At 44.2% G+C, this 17486-nt stretch overlaps 1 protein-coding gene across 3 annotated transcripts in view; it reads right to left on the reverse strand.

Moving 5' to 3' along the window:
- The window catches only part of LOC129855661 (WW domain-containing transcription regulator protein 1-like), a 77015-nt gene extending 60143 nt beyond the window's left edge, over positions 1 to 16872 (reverse strand). For 2 of the 3 annotated variants that reach the window (XM_055923559.1, XM_055923558.1), the window contains exon 1: positions 16135 to 16872. In XM_055923559.1, the coding sequence (XP_055779534.1) occupies positions 16135 to 16538 (404 nt within the window). In that variant the 5' untranslated portion in view covers positions 16539 to 16872. The remainder of the gene's footprint in view (positions 1 to 16134) is intronic. The other variant, XM_055923560.1, reaches the window with a different exon arrangement.
- Positions 16873 to 17486: the final 614 nt, after the last annotated feature.

Consider the following 17486-nt stretch of genomic DNA (forward strand, 5'->3'; position numbering starts at 1 on the left):
TAGGTATTATTTTTGTCCAGATGGGATAGGGCAGTGTGCTGTGCAATGGCGAATGCGTCATCAGTGGACCTTTTGGGGCAGTATGCAAACCAAAGTGGGTCTAGGGTGGCCGGTAAGGTGGCGGTGATATGATCCTTGACTAGTCTCTCAAAGCACTTCTTGATGACAGAAGTGAGTGCTACGGGGCGGTAGTCATTTAGTTCAGTTATCTTTGCCTTCTTGGGTACAGGAACAACGGTAGCCAACTTGAAGCATATGGGGACAACAGACTAGTATAGGGAGCGATTAAATATGTCGTTCTCGGAGGTTGACCGGTACATATTCTAGTCAGCATGATCAAAACAATCTTGGAGCGTGGCTTCCGATTGGTCAGACCAGCATTGAATGGTTCTCGTAGCTGGTACATACTGTTTGAGTTTCTGCCTATGCCGGGGACGAGCAAGATGGCGTCGTGGTCGGATTTTCCGAAGGGAGGGCGGGGGAGAGTTTTGTATGCATCGCGGAAGTTAGAGTAGCAGTGATCGGGAGCATTAGCCCTACGTGTCGTGCAATCAATATAGTGATAACATTTAGGTAACATTGATCTCAAATGAGTTTTGTTAAAATACCCAGCTACAAAAATTGCAGCTTCTGGGTATATGGCTTCCAGTTTACATAGAGTCCAGTGAAGTTCCTTTAGGGCCGTCAGGATGTTCGCTCGAGGGGGGGGGGGGGGGGGGGGGGTTGTACACAGCTGTGACTATAACTGACGAGAATTCTCGTGGTAGGTAGAATGGCCGACATTTGAGGAATTCTAGGTCGGGTGAGCAGACGGACTTGAGTTCCTGTGTGTTATGATCACACCATGAGATGTTAATCATAAAGCATACACCCCCGCCCTTCCTCTTCCCAGAGGTGTTTATCTCTGTCGGCACCATGCATGGAGAAGCCCGGTGGCTGGACCGATTCCGACAACATATCCTGAGAGAGCCATGTTTCCGTGAAACAGAGAATGTTACCATGTCTGATGTCTCTCTGGAAGGCAACCTTTGCTCGAATTTCATCTACCGTGTTGTCAAGAGACTGAACATTGGCGAGTAGTATGCTCGGGAGTGGTGAGCGATGAGCCCGTTTACGAAGCCTGACCAGAAGATAGCGCCGCATGCCCCTTCTGCGTCGCCGTTGTTTTCGGTCAGCTGCGGGATTAGATCCATTGTCCTGGGTGGTGGTCCGAAGAGAGGATCTGCTTCGGGAAAGTCGTATTCCTGGTCATAATGTTGGTAAGTTGACGTTGCTCTTATATCCAATAGTTCTTCCCGGCAGTATGTAATAAGACTTAAGATTTCCTGGGGTAAAAATTTAAGAAATAATACATTTACAAAAAATACTGCATAGTTTACTAAGAACGCGAAGCGAGGCGACCATCTCTGTCGGCGCCGACAGATCATACTGAAATACTATTCATGTTCAATAAATTGAGTTCCATTTTGCTACTTGTAGGCTACGGTCTTTCGATCCCATCAGTAGATACATGACCCATGACGCCCTTAGCGACTGTTCTCTCTGCGTGGTGTTTTGGGAAATGCATATTACATCTCTGCATCTGATGTAGAAAAGATGCATCGTTAAAAACACTCGTAAGCCTAAGTTCCATTGTACTGGGAAACCAGGCCATGGTTAGTCTAACTCAAGCATTGGCTCGATTGGGCCTGTGTGTCTGTGCTCGTTTGAGTGTTTATTATAAACACGCGTCTGGCAACAACTTCTCAGTCGGAACCTTGATAAGACCAGGACACAAACACAGGCAGCACTACAGATACGGCTGGTCTGTGATAGGTCAGATTCCACAAATGGAAACAATCACAACCAATATGTTGTTATACATTACATATAAAATCTGCCATAGAATTTCAGCTACACAGAATTCAACTTGCATCAGATTTAGGTCTGATTCATGTGGGTCTGTATGAAGCACTTTGAAGATACTGACCGCCATCTAACATCAAACTCATGCTTAATTACAGACTACCCTTATTATTCATAGATTTTTGTTACAAAAAAACATCCACACATTGAGGAATTTTGGGGTTTCCAAGTAAAGCAGACACCCTGGTATGCAGTGTGTGAGACAGCCTTGTGTAAGACACACATACAGCTTGGAGTCTGCAGCCCAGATGAAGGCAGTACACTAGGCATAAACTAGATAGCAGACATGTAAGGATCTATGAAGGGCTCCAAGCAGAAGATGAAGTTTCGTTTATCTCCTCCATTCTCTCCGGTGTCATGACTTTCACCTCCGCCTCAATGCATCAGGACAGACTGTCCAGATCTCAGTCCCAACTCAAACCCCTGTACTAACTCAACCCAGCAGAGAACAAGACATTGGTTAGCTAAACACTGATTGACCTCTCTGCTCCTCTGCCTCAGCATTAATCACCTACCTCCTCCAGTCCTGAATCCAGGGATGTCAAAGCCACCCACGCAGATCTCCCTCTCTCTATTATCACTCTTTCCATCCCTCTCACCATCATTCCCTATCACACAGACCAGTAAGACTTTACAGTAAGTTATACTGTGTACTGTACCTCCCACACACCTATATCAGGCCTACTGAAGCGAGCTAGGCAGCTACTACTCAGTCCAGCTTGGGAACGCAGGGTTAAGCTCTCCGCTCACTTTACTCTGTTATTATACTGGTGCTTCGGGAAGTCAGATTTTTTGGAGCAACGCGCATCTTTTGGTAATATGATGCCTCACCGGTCCATGCATTCCTAGACTCCCAAATAGCAACACTCACAATTTAAGCTAATTTGAAAGAAAAGCATATTTAAATAATAGCTACACGTAATTAAAAGTTTAAGTTTGTTTTACATGACCTAATTTTGTGTCTGCCAGTAGGCTGTAGACTCCTCAGCTAGCAGCTTGCTAGCTGGCAAAAAAAATTATAATCAGCAAGCAAGCTAGTCTTTTAGCTTTCCACATCTCCCTCATGTGAAACAATGAGATTTATAATAAAATAATATGCCCTGGCAAATTTTATTTTACTTGCCAGTGTAACCTACAAAGGTATACCAGTTTGAGATGCTGCAGTAATGTAATAGCTCCCGTCTCAGCTAAAAATAGAATGTCATACCTTTTTGTCAAGAACAGAAAAAAAAGAATCACACGGCAAGCAGCGGTCTAAATAAAATACCTTTTCGGGGGATTCCAATCATTTAATAAGGTTACAATGTTGTTTGAACAGTCACTGAGATTATATTTATCAATGCAAAATAGGGTACATAGCCTAAAGAACGATCATTGGTTTGTTTGACATAGTTCATCTTACAGACACAAAAACATCCCACTACGCGAGAAATGGTGGTGGAAACGCTGTTCTGCACAAATATTGATATAATAACCATCATATCAAAGAACCCTTGGAGTCACGTGATGATATGGTGTGTGATGATATGGTGTGTGATCCACTATGATTCGGGAAGCCATGCAGTCTATTACGCTACAGATTAACTTCACAGGGTGGTGAAAGTGCAGTTATCTTGTTGCTCCTGTTCAATAAATATTGAGGGTCTTATTCTGGTGACAGGATGATTGATGCTTGACTGCCATTTGACAAATAAAAATGATTCTTATCATGTAGTCTAGCCTACCTGCACAGCTTACGCCCACTGTTTCTGTAAGCTGTTGGCTAGAGCGCACGTGCAAAGACCAGAGCAGATACATTTGCTATTTTATTGAAAATGCAAATAGAAACACATTGAACTTTTGATTTTTATTCGGTACATGACCGAAAAAGTACATTGTGTGCACTACGTCCTCATGCACTGACTTTTATCTGCAGCAAGTCCGTTTGGTGGAAACACTGTCCTCTTTGTAACTAGAACAGTAGTTGCTTTGAAAACTGTATTTTTCCCGCAATTGCATTTTGAGCAACGGTCATATGTGACCCGTTACAGATAGCTGAGCATATGACGCACGTCACTACTTTACAGGAGAGGCATTTGAACCAAAAAACTTTTTTCAACAAAATGCCTTTTTTGGGGGGGAAAAATGCCTTTTTGAAGATGTGAGCTTTCATGTGCCTTAATAACAAACTCGTATGTAATCAGTAAATGTAAATAAAATGTGCAATCACAAAGTTGTTAAGACACTGAGAAAAAACAAAATCTTGCCGAACCATGATTGGTTGAGATGAGGGGGCTGGGACATTCACGAGAACGAGAGTCCATTCTGTCACTCAAGGCTTCTGTCAAATGGCACATCCTGCTCTATGCTACCGCGGATATTTGAAAGATCCATTGTTTTTACTAATATTTGAATCATGGACTACATGCAAAGTGTAGCTACAGCTTTCAATACCAGTGTTGTCAGCTGCTGGTATCAACACAGCTCTGTCTTCTGTCGCTGACGCAGTCTGGACTGGTTGAAGCCGAGTGGGAAGGATTATTTTGAAAGTGTTTCAGTCTGCCATGAATCCTTATAATCCATAGACCGGTAAGAGTCTACAGTTAAAATGCCAAGATAACTACTTTGAGACAATAACGCATGTAGCTTTCATTGAACATCTTGAACATCTTCATTGAACAACATTTAAACATCTTGGCCATGTTCTGTTATAATCTCCACCCAGCACAGCCAGAAGAGGACTGGCCACCCCTCATAGCCTGGATCTTCTCTAGGTTTCTTCCTAGGTTGTGGCCTTTCTAGGGAGTTTTTCCTAGCCACCGTGCTTCTACACCTGCATTGCTTACTGTTTGGGGTTTTAGGCCGGGTTTCTGTACTGCACTTTGAGATATCAGCTGATGTATTTATATAGCCCTTCTTACATTTGATTGCTAGCTATTGTTAGCTATATTGCTAGCTAGCTAGACAATGGCATACTGGTACCATTGTAGCTTGCTTTATCCCGCAATGAGCCATTGTTTACAGATGGCCACTGTGGTCCGAATGCTAATCGATTAGCAAGTTAATCAAACACCATGTTACGTTATAGGGACACATGCTAAATTGGCTAGCCACAATGAAATGATAGCTAAATAGCTATTGGATTATAGATTAAGGTAGTTTTTTGCATGCTCTACTACCTGGTTGGCTAGATGAATACCATTTACATCTAGCCAGCTGGTAATTATGAAGCTTAACGTTTGCTAAATCTAGCTAGTTATCTTGTGTCTGCATTGCCATTGTTGTGTTGGAAGCAGGCGTGTACAGGGCATTTTAGTACAGCTGTAGCAGTCAACAGGCAATAAATAGCAAGCTATAGGACTTTAATTCATGTTTTATCCAATTTTTCTGGAATTTGTCTTTCAGCATAAACCACCAGTACAAGATGATCATGGGTGAACAAGCAACGATTCTGCTATTTTTTTCTTTGTACTTGGAGTTTATTGCTTGGACGTTATTGAATGAATGTTATTGCTGGTATGCAAGGTTTTAATGTCTTGTCTATTTTGTCTGCTTTCTTCCTTCACAGCTTTAATTGTCTAGAGCCTGGTGTTGTTGTGGCCTTTCACTCAGATGTAACAAGGTTTCAGCTGCTGTACAATGTTGACGTCCTTCCTCCCAGAGATGTGAAAGCTTTCCCCGGACTGGACACAACTCGGCAAACATATATTTTTAAGAAGGCTAGATTCTTTTGTTCATATCATAACATGCAGCAAAGTTACTTAAAAGCCATTAGCTGTGTTCCAATACTCATACTAACATACTGTATACTAAACTACTTAATGAGTATATAGTACTAGTTAATTTTAGTATACTGTAAATGAACAGTATGCTTTCAGTTGAGCGTACTAACTATTCGCATGTCAACTGGAAGTTGATGCTGTTGCTATGCTTGCTAGTTAGCATAACAAATTACTATTATTTTATAACTTTGGGTGTGTTCTTAAATTCAATCTGGAGTGCCAGAGTGCGCTCGTAAATTCAGAGCATTGTCAGATTGTCCGTAAATTCAGAGCGTTTGGCTCTCGGGGGGGGGGGCATTGGACGCTCGGGCTGAGGAGTAGAGTTGATTTGAGCTTTCTGACCTTACAACGGCAGTCAAGCACCCAAGCTAACGTTGGCTACTTCCAGACACATATATGAGACCACTCTGACCATTTTGTTATCCAGAGTGTTGGTGGTTGTAACTGTGCTGCTGGCAACAAATTAATTACGCTTTTTTTACCAACGTTTACTGACACCGGCCATATTCAACAGGTGTTGAGTGCTCGTATATTCATTATTCGCGCTCTCTGGTACACTCAGACGAGAGTGCTCTGAAATCGGAGTAGATAGCCAGAGCGAATTCACGGAAGCACCCGAATGTCCATTGAGAACGCACAACGACTATACCATTTAGCTAAGCTAAGAATGACGGGAAATAATCAAGTCAATAAACATTTGGTAGTTAGTTAGATAGCCTATAGTTAATATACTGGCAAGTTTGATGTATAAGTAACCAACTAACATTAGGTTGCTAGCTAACAACTTACCGGTACATACTGCTGTAATGATACGCTATGTGGTTTGTAAGGACAGCATAGCTAACAAATTGTCAGCCAATATAACGACTAAGGTAACATATTTGAAAAGTCATTACTTTATTGCATTGCTCAACATTTTCTTTACATTTATCATAATTAGTTAAAGCAATGAATTTGTATCTGCTCTCGTTGACCATTATTTGTAAATAATTTTGTACATAATGTTTCTGCAACCGTATCTTACGGCAAAAAAAGAGTTTCTGAATATCAGGACAGCGATCAATCACCTCGGATTAGAAGAAGATTTTTTTCTACAACAAAGACGACGCACAAGACATTCTCCAAACACACCACAGGAACGACATCCCGTTATTTGCAAGAGGAAGCGACGCAGGTACAGAGGACAAAGAGCCGGATGCCTGGCCAGGACCCGGAGAAGGCGACGGGGAAAGCTGCCGTTACCGTCAATACTGCTCGCCAACGTGCAATCATTGGACAATAAATTAGACGAGGTACGATCACGAATATCCTACCAACGGGACATCAAAAACTGTAATATCCTATGTTTCACGGAATTGTGGCTGAATGACGACATGGATATTCAGCTAGCGGGATATACGCTGCACCGGCAAGATAGAACAGCACACTCCGGTAAGACTAGGGGGGGACGGCCTGTGCATATTTGTAAACAACAGCTGGTGCATGAAATCTAAGGAAGTCTCTAGGTTTTGCTCGCCTGAAGTAGAGTATATTGTGATAAATTGCAGGCCACACTACTTGCCTAGAGAGTTATCAGCTATACTTTGTGGCTGTTTATTTACCACCACAGACAGTTGCTGGCACTAAGACCGCACTCAGTCAGCTGTATAAGGAAATAAACAAACAGGAAACCACTCACCCAGAGGCAGCGCTCCTAGTGGCCGAAGACTTTAATGCAGGGAAACTTAAAGCAGTTCTACCAAAATTCAATCAACATGTTAAATGTGCAACCAGAGGGGGAAAAAAATTCTAGATCACCTGTACTCCACACACAGAGACACGTACAAAGCTCTCCCTCGCCCTCCAATTCGTAAATCTGACCAAAACTCTATCCTCCTGATTCCTGCTTACAAGCTAAAATTAAAGCAGGAAGCACCAGTGACTCGGTCTATAAAAAAGTGGTCAGATGAAGTAGATGCTGAACTACAGGACTGTTTTGCTATCACAGACTGGAACATGTTCCGGGATTCTTCTGATGGCATTGAGGAGTACACCACATCAGTCACTGGCTTTATCAATTTGCATCGAGGACGTCGTCCCCACAGTAACTGTACGTACATACCCCAACCAGAAGCCATGGATTACAGGCAACATTCGCACTGCGCTAAAGGGTAGAGCTGCCGCATTCAAGGAGGGGGACTCTAACCCGGAAGCTTACAAGAAATCCTGCTATGCCCTGCGACGAACCATCAAACAGGCAAAGCGTCAATACAGGGCTAAGATTGAATCATACTACACACGCTCCGGCGCTCGTCTTATGTGGCAGGGCTTGCAAACTATTTCAGACTACAAAGGGAAGCAGAGCTGCCCAGTGACACAAGCCTACCAGAAGAGCTAAATCAAGCTAAATCAAGCTTCTACGCTCGCTTTGCGGCAAGCAACACTGAGGCCAGATGGATTACCAGGACGTGTGCTCCGGGCATGTGCTGACCAACTGGCAGGTGGCTTCACTGACATTTTCAACATGTCCCTGATTGAGTCTGTAATACCAACATGTTTCAAGCAGACCACCATAGTCTCTGTGCCCAAGAACACAAAGGCAACCTGCCTGAATGACTACAGACCCGTAGCACTCACGTCCGTAGCCATGAAGTGCTTTGAAAGGCTGGTAATTGCTCACTTCAACACCATTATACCAGAAACCCTAAACCCACTCCAATTTGCATACCATCCAAACAGATCCACAGATGACGCAATCTCTATTGCACTCCACACTGCCGTTTCCCACCTGGACAAAAGGAACACTTATGTGAGAATGCTATTCATTGACTACAGCTCAGCGTTCAACACCATAGTACCCTCAAAGCTCATCACTAAGCTAAGGATCCTGGGACTAAACACCTCCCTCTGCAACTGGATCCTGGACTTCCTGACGGGTCGCCCCCAGGTGGTGAGGGTAGGTAGCAACACATCTGCCACACTGATCCTCAACACTGGAGCTCCACAGGGGTGCGTGCTCAGACCCCTCCTGTACTCCCTGTTCACCCATGACTGCATGGCCAGGCACGACCCCAACACTGTCATTAAGTTTGCAGATGACACAACAGTGGTAGACCTAATCACCGATAACAGCAAGACAGCCTATAGGGAGGAGGTCAGAGACCTGGCCGTGTGGTGCCAGAATAACAACCTATCCCTCAACGTAACCAAGGCTAAGGAGATGATTGTGAACTACAGGAAAAGGAGGGGCTGTAGTGGAGCAGGTTGAGAGCTTCAAGTTCCTTGGTGTCCACGTCAACAACAAACTAGTATGGTCCAAACACACGAAGACAGTCGTGAAGAAGGCACGACAAAGCCTATTCCCCCTCAAGAAACTAAAAAGATTTGGCATGGGTCCTGAGATCCTCAAAAGGTTCTACAGCGGCAACATCGAGGGCACCCTGACTAGATGCATCACTGCCTGGTAGGCAATTGCTTGGCCTCTGACCGCAAGGCACTACAGAGGGCAGTGCGTACGGCCCAGTACATCACTGGTGCTAAGCTGCCTGCCATCCAGGAACTCTACACCAGGCGGTGTCAGAGGAAGGCCCTAAAAATTGTAAAAGACTCCAGCCACCCCAGTCATAGACTGTTCTCTCTACTACCGCATGGCAAGCGGTACCGGAGTGCCAAGTTTAGGACAAAAAGGCTTCTCAACAGTTTTTACCCCCAAGCCATAAGACTCCTGAACAGGTAATCAAATGGCTACCCGGACTATTTGCATTGTGTGCCCCCCAAACCCTCTTTTTACGCTGCTGCTACTCTCTGCTTATCATATATGCATAGTCACTTTAACTATACATTCATGTACATACTGCCTCAATTGGCCCGACCAACCAGTGCTCCCGCACATTGGCTAACCGGGCTATCTGCATTGTGTCCCGCTACCCACCAACCCCTCTTTTAAGCTACTGCTACTCTCTGTTTATCATATATGCATAGTCACTTTAACCACATCTACCTCAATCAGCCTGACTAACCGGTGTCTGTATGTAGCCTCGCTACTGTATATAGCCTGTCTTTTTACCGTTTTATTTCTTTACTTACCCATTGTTCACCTAACACCTTTTTTGCACTATTGATTAGAGCCTGTAAGTAAGCATTTCACTGTAAGGTCTTCTACACCTGTTGTATTCGGCGCACGTGACAAATAAACTTTGATTTGATATGTTCAATGGGAGTGGTACTTTATTATACAACAATAGGCTATTTAATACTGTAAATGGTTTGCCTAATGGGGTAACTTGGTGAGATAATGTTCAGAGAATCCATTTTGTAAATTTGGTGAAAGTATTCCTTTTCTCGATGTTTCCCAAGGATTCGATTAATGTCGAGCAAGTGTGAAAATCACAGCAAAATGTTTGATTGCCTTTCGCTCCTAAATGGGATTATACATTTATGAACTTTTAAAGCAGCATTACTTGTTTCCTCCAACTACATTGTATGAGACGGTAGGTCACATATGCTTGTGCTTCTCTGAATGCATATCTCCCTCCTCCATGTGCACAGTGGGGAGAGGGAGTAAGTGGCTCGCTCACACAACAGCTGACAGCAAAACAGGGACAGGCATTTACTTTTTTTGTGCAGGAATCAACATAACGCATCGACTATTACTGTAATGGTTTTAGTAAATAATGGTTTAAGTACAATCTACATGAACGTTGTGTCGCATAATCACAGAAAATTACAGACTTATGCAAAATGCTTTGGTGAGAGGAAGGCAATGTCGATGTCAGTAATTTTCGGTTCATTGTCCCAGCTCTACACGTCTGACCTATTACCAGGTGTTACCACAGGACTCAAAAAAATGTCAGGACTCTAAAGCCATAAAGGCCTTAACCCTATTATTTTTCATTTGAGTAGTACACACAGTGTATCCCATCCTTTTTTGGAACATTCAACTGTACAGTAAAATTCTGCAATAGAACAAAGAAAAGGTTCTGAAAAAAACTAATGCCTTAAAGGGTTTTAAAAGGCAGACAGGGCAGGAGACATGATGGAGCAGCAGTGGCATCCTTAACAAAGAGCTCAGAGTGAAACTAAAAAGATCCAGTAGCTTCGGGACGAGCAGGCAGACATTGTTTTCCTGCCTAGTTAATTGCAGGGTGCGGTGAGGCCGGGGCTCCCAGCTTTGTTGGTGGTGACAGAGCCAACTGTGAAAACCTCTGCATGAGCAGGCATGTTCTCTCCCCCGGCCGGGAACCAGAGAAAGGAGAGGGAGAGGAGACACCTCCTTGAGCCTGGGGTTAGACTGCAGTCGTTCCCTCCCTTTCCTTTCCTCCTCTCCACAGGTGCCAACAAGAGAGCTCACAAAGAACAGCCTCAGCGTCTTTCCATCCCTCCCCTCAAACTCTTTCCCTGCCTCTCACTCCCACTTGTTCTCCTTCCACTCTCACACCCTTCTATTTCTCTCGTTCTCTCCCTCCCACTTGTCCACCCCCTCTCGCTCTTTCCCATCTCTCAAGTCTCTCCTCCCCTCTCGGTTTTTCTCCCATTACAAAATCGTCACATGCAAGCACAGCCAACCCCCTCTCCTTTTTCTGTGGAAAGTTATCTAGCTAATGAACAGCCAGACCTACTGATCAGTGTTCTGTCTGTTCCGTGGTTGTTCTCCTGACGTGGCTAGTTCTCCTGAGGGTCAGCATACAGCCAGCCAGCCATAGAGCCAGGCAGTACAGACCAGCCATGTCCCTCTGCTTCTCTCATCATCTCACACTGTGTTTACATTTCAGCCTGCCTGTTTCCTGGGAAAAACACCCCCTCTGTATTGTTATTCATTATTTCACCTAAACTGGCGTTTAAGCTAATATTGAACTGATATGGATTACTCTTGGAGACAATGAACATTGGGCTAATGTCTTGATGGGCTGTTGATACTGTTAAATAGAGTAATCCAGGAACAGATCCAGGTAAGTGTGTAGAAAAAAAATAAAAAATAAAAAAAATAAGAAGTGTATGAAGTGAGTGTATGTTTTAGCAGAGAGGCCTCTGCTGCAGTGAGACTTTGTGGAGATCAGGGTGTGTTCACACCTTCTATAATTGCTGCCCCTATAGAGGACACCCTGCTGAGCTGACCCCTACCACACAACCCTAACCTCTGCCTAGTCAGATAGCCATGGTGACCCCTCGGGCAGGGAAGAATGGGTCTGCCTGGTCATCTTGTTCCACAGAGTCAAGAGTCACAACACTCATTTGCATTAAGACTGACTGTCTCCAGCAGGAGAGGTATGAGCCAGCAGAGGAAGGCTCTGCACTGATAAGGTAATCACTTTTTATTTAGTTTGTCATTTTATTTTCAGAGGTAATCCCTTTCTTATGAAGGTGAACAAGAACAGGGATCACAGGTGTGTGTGTGTGTGTGTGTGTGTGTGTGTGTGTGTGTGTGTGTGTGTGTGTTTGTGTGTGCTTGAAACAGGTTACAAAACAGAGCCTCACATAGATATTGTCAAACACACACATTTCGTATCAGTATACCTTGGGCATGTGCTAAAGTGAGAGGTGAAAGGTCACTTATTCTGAAAAGAGGGCGCTGGAGGGAATAGCAGCTGTTTTACGGGCTCCTGACCAATTATGGCATTTTTTTTTGTTTCTATCTGATCCTAACTTTTTTTGTACATAATGTTTCTGCCATGATTTCCTATGACCGAAAAGAGCTTCTGGACATCAGAACAGCGATCACTAACCTCGATGTGAATGAGGATTTCTACTTCAATGACACTGAGGCGAATTACATACTGCACATTCCGAACCAGGCCCAAATCGGTCTTACCTCCTTTCTACCAGCATGTCACTTGTGCAACTGGAGGCGGAAAAACAAAAACTCTATCACTTTTATTCCACACACAGAGATGCAAACAAAGCTCTCCTTCGCCCTCCATTTGACAAATCTGACCATAACTCTATCCTTCCGATTCCTGCTTACAAGCAAAAACTCAAACAGGAAGTACCAGTGACGTGCTCAATATGGAAGTGGGCCAATGAAGCGGCTGCTCAGCTAAAGGACTGGTTTGCTAGCACAGACTGGAATATGTTCCAGGATTCATCTGATGGCATTGAGGAATTTACCATATCAGTTATTAATAAAATCATCTACGATGTCGTCCCCACAGTGACCGGACGTACATATCACCACCAGAAGCAATGTATTACAGGCAACATCCACACTGAGCTAAAGGCTAGAGCTGCTAATTTCAAGGAGCAGGACACTATAATCCAGACATTTATAAGAAATCTGGCTCTGCCCTCAGATGAACCATCAAACAGGCAAAGCGTCAGGACAAAGATTGAACCCTACTACAACAGCTCTGACGCTCGTAGGATGTGGCAGGGCTTGCAAACTATCAAGGATTACAAAGGGAGACCCAGCCGCAAGTTACCCAGTGACGCGAGCCTACCACACAAGCTAAATGCCTTCTATACTCGCTTCGAGGCTAGCTAAACTGAACCTTGCATGAGAGCTCCAGCTATTCTGGGCGACTGTCTGATCATGCTCTCCATAGCCAATTTGAGTATGACCTTGAAACAGGTTAGCATTCACAAGGCAGCAGGGCCAGATGGACTACCAGGACACATACTCAGAGTACGTGCTGACCAGCTGGCAAGTGTCTTGACTGATATTTTCAACCTCTCCCTGACCCAGGCCGTAATACTTACATGTTTCAAGCAGACCACCATAGTCCTTGTACCCAAGAACGCCCAGGTAACCTGTCCTAATATTTATATATTTCTTAATTCCATTATTTTACATTGAGATGTGTGTATATACTACTGCACTGTTGGAGCTAGGAACACAAGCATTACTCTACAACCGCAATAACATTTGCTAAATATGTGTATGTGACCAATATAATTTTATTTGAAATGACTATCACACCGTAGCACTCACATCTGGAGCCATGAAATGCTGGTCATGGCTCACATCAACGCCATCATCCCAGACACCCTGGACCCACTCCAATTCACATACTGCCCCAACAGATTCACATATGACGCAATCCCTATTGCACTCCACACCTCCCTTACCCACTTGGACAAAAGGAACACCTACGTGACAATGCATTTCATTGACTACAGCTCAGAGTTCAACACCATATTGCCTTCTTAGGTTAGTGATGAGCTTAGAACACTGGGACTAAACACCTCCCTCTAACTAGATCCTGGACTTCCTTACGGGCCACCCCCAGGTGATAAGGGTAAGCAACTACACACGGGGGCCCCTCAGGGATGCATGCCTAGTCCCTTCCTGAACTCCCTGTTCACCCACGACTGCTTGGTCGTGCACTACTCCAACACCACCATTAAGTGTGGGCTCCCGAGTGGCACAGCGTTCTAAGGCACTGCATCTCAGTGCTAGAGGCATCACTATAGACCCTGGTACGGATTCCAGGCTATATCACAACCGGCCGTGATTGGGAGTCCCATAGGGCAGCGCACAATTGGCACAGGGTCGTCCGGGTTAGTTCGTGGGTAAATAAGAATTTGTTCTTAACTGACTTGCCTAGTTAAATAAAGGTTAAATAAATCAAAGTTTGCAGACAACACAACAGTGGTAGGCCTGATCACTGATTACGATGAAACAGCCTATAGGGAGGAGGTCTGAGACCTGGCAGTGTGGTGCCAGACCAACAACTTCTCCCTCAGTGTCAGCAAAACAAAGGAAAGGAGGTGATCATGGACTACAAGAAACGGAGGGCGGAGCACGCCCCCCATTCACAGACGGTTGTAGTGGAGCGGGTCGAGAGCTTCAAGTTCATCTGTGTCCACATCACTAAGTACCTGTCATGGTCCAAACACATCAACACAGTCGTGAAGAGGGCACGACAATGCCTCTTCCCCCTCAGGAGGCTGAAAAGATTTCGCATGGGTCCCCAGATCCTCAAAAAACTATACAGCTGCACCATTGAGAGCATCTTGACTGGCTGCATCACTGCTTGGTATGGAAACTCCTTGGCATCGGATCGTAAGGTGCTACAGAGGGTAGTGGCATACAGCCCAGTACATCACTGTGGCCGAGCTCCCTGCCATCCAGGACCTCTATACCAGGCGGTGTCAGAGGAAGGCCCTAAAAATTGTCGAAGACTCCAGCCCCCCAAGTCATCGACTGTTCTCTCAGCTACCGCATGGCAACCGGTACCGGTCTGGGACCAAAATGCTCCTGAACAGCTTTTACCTCCAAGCCATAAGACTGAACAGATAATCAAATGGCTACCCTGACTATTTGCATTGACCCATTTTTTATTTGCACGAGCTCTAAGCACACTCACTGGACTCTACCCACACACTCACGTATACTACACTGAAACTCCAACACACGCATATTGATATCATACACAAACACACATACTTTCACACACGGTGCTGCTACTGTGTTTATTATCTATCCTGATTGCCAAGTCACTTTACCTCTACCTACATGTACATATTACCTCGTACCCCTGCACATTGACTCGGTACCGGTACCTCTTGTATATAGTGTCATTATTTCTATTTTATTGTGTTACCATTTCCTTTATTTCTACGCTAATTTCTTACTTTGCATTGTTGGGAAAGAGATGATAAGTAAGCATTTTACAGTAAAGTCTACACTTGTAGTATTTGGCGCATGTGACAAATAAAATATGATTTATCCCTGTGCATGGGTGAGGATTAGAAACACTACAGCCATTGTGGTTTAACCGGCTGCGGCTCAGAGAACGAAACCAAAGACAACTTCACTGCTGTTGCACAATACACTAGAGGTGGTCTGTGATCACATTGCACAAGGAGATACTTCACTAAAGTTTACTAGGGCCAGGTGTGTGTTTATATTATTATATAGGTCTAGCACAACACACTGACTAATTCTAGCAATGAGATTAACCTTCCAGCCTGCATGAAAAATTTGACAGTGTTCACTGCAAGCACAAACAGGTAGGCTGCGGCTCACGCAAAATATTTGAGGCTATTGGGTTCGACTTGTGTGAACAATGCCGCATTTAAAACAATTGGGAACTCTGAAAAATACGAGGTCTAATCATGACATCGGTGATCTTCAAGTCGGAAAGTCAGACCTCTAGAAAGAGGCCGAGTTTCAATTCCGAGTTGGATGATCGAGTTCCCAGTTGTTTTGAACGCACTGAAGTCGTAAGTGGGAGATTTCCGAGTTCCCAGTTGTTTTGAACGCGGCATAAGTGGTGGCCTTATAGTGTCTTAGCTGACAGCGCCAAACAAAGACAGTCAAACTGGCCGCACAGCGCTCAAAGGGGCCACTTGTACCGCACAGTGATCCAAAACTATTGTTGTTGGGATTTACACTGAAATTTCACTTATTTTCCACAACCCATTTAGGCCCATCACTTGAGATGAACCAAAGTTATCTGAAGTGAGGCTTGCACTGACTGAACCTGGTGTTTTTTTTTTTTAAAGGGACTGGGGACATTTGTGTGTTTTCTGTATAATAAAAAAACCTTACTTGAGAAAGTACTTCTGTCCAGTTGACGTGTAGGCCATCTCCCATCCAGGAGGCAGGGGCAACTCTTCGGCAACATCGAAAGACTGGTGCCGGATGTGCGAGTGATGTACTGGGCTTGGAGTTGGATTGGCTCCCAATCCAAGCTGTAAGGACGCGGGCGAGGAATGTGACCGTACGTGTTGTACGGTGAGCCTGGGCGGGTGGCTGCCCGAATCAGTGCTCGATTGTCGGGAGTGAGATCCAGAATCTGGCTCCTTGAAAAAAGACTCGGGTAACATTTTTTTCCTCCATGAACTGGGTTTCGGGTTCATAACCGAATCAAAAAGCGCCTCAAGATCCGTATCAGGGTCCTGAGCGACATGGATAACTTGTTGTCCTGGCATTGGCTGCAGTGGGTTGCTCATTTTGGCTTAGTAGAAAAGTTACAACGCGATACAGAAAATATACAACGAAAACGTTTCGAGGCGAAGAGAGATATCAAACCTTGAGCTCTCTTGAAACGTTCATAAACCCTCCTCTGTGTGGACAAAAATAGTTATCACCTTGCTGCCGTCAAACTCGCGTTAAAACAATTCTGAAAGAGTTAGATTTAAAAAAACACTAAAATGTATCCTTACATTAGAAAAGTAATAAGAACTGTACTTTCTCTTTGCCTCGGCCAGTTCGATAGCTCTTGTTGGTGCTGCCCGAACTTCACTCCCGTCCCAAAGTTTAACTCAACTTTTTTACGACGCCTGTGTCAGCAGTCGTTCATGAATTATTCATGAGCTCCTGCGCGAGAGGGGTTCAGGATAGTTTCGTGATTACAAAACAATCTCTCAAACGACTGAAACTATTGATGGCGGGTGTAACAATTATGAAAATGTTTAAATAGTTACAACTCAACGCCACAAAGTTGCGGAATAGGGTTGAGAGTTTGTTTTAGCAATAAATCACGGCTGCTTCATTCTGTTACATTTTGAGATACTTTGGGGACTGTCTATAGGCCTAGAGACTATGAATTTAAACGATGTTAAGAATAGTTCCAGTTAGTTAAAAACTGTCCACAGAGCCTATCTATCGATTGGACAAGTGAAATCATTTTGAATGTAAGGTAGTGAAAAAATTACCCATCTGTTGAATAATAACTTGAAACTTGTGAAGTTCTGAGATGTTTTGTCATTAATTTGCCCATATATAGTAACATGAAAGATGTAGGCTACCCTACTTTTTCCCTCCATAGTGCATTTTCACTCCCACTTATTCAACAGAGGCCAATTCTGTATAGTGTGTCCAGAGGCCTACATTAGAAAAAATGACAAAAACACTGTGCTTGCTATCATTTCATTACTATGTCAACATAAGTTAGACTA

The sequence above is a fragment of the Salvelinus fontinalis genome, chromosome 5, assembly GCF_029448725.1.
Source record: "Salvelinus fontinalis isolate EN_2023a chromosome 5, ASM2944872v1, whole genome shotgun sequence".
In the NCBI taxonomy this organism is placed as follows: Eukaryota; Metazoa; Chordata; class Actinopteri; order Salmoniformes; family Salmonidae; genus Salvelinus; species Salvelinus fontinalis.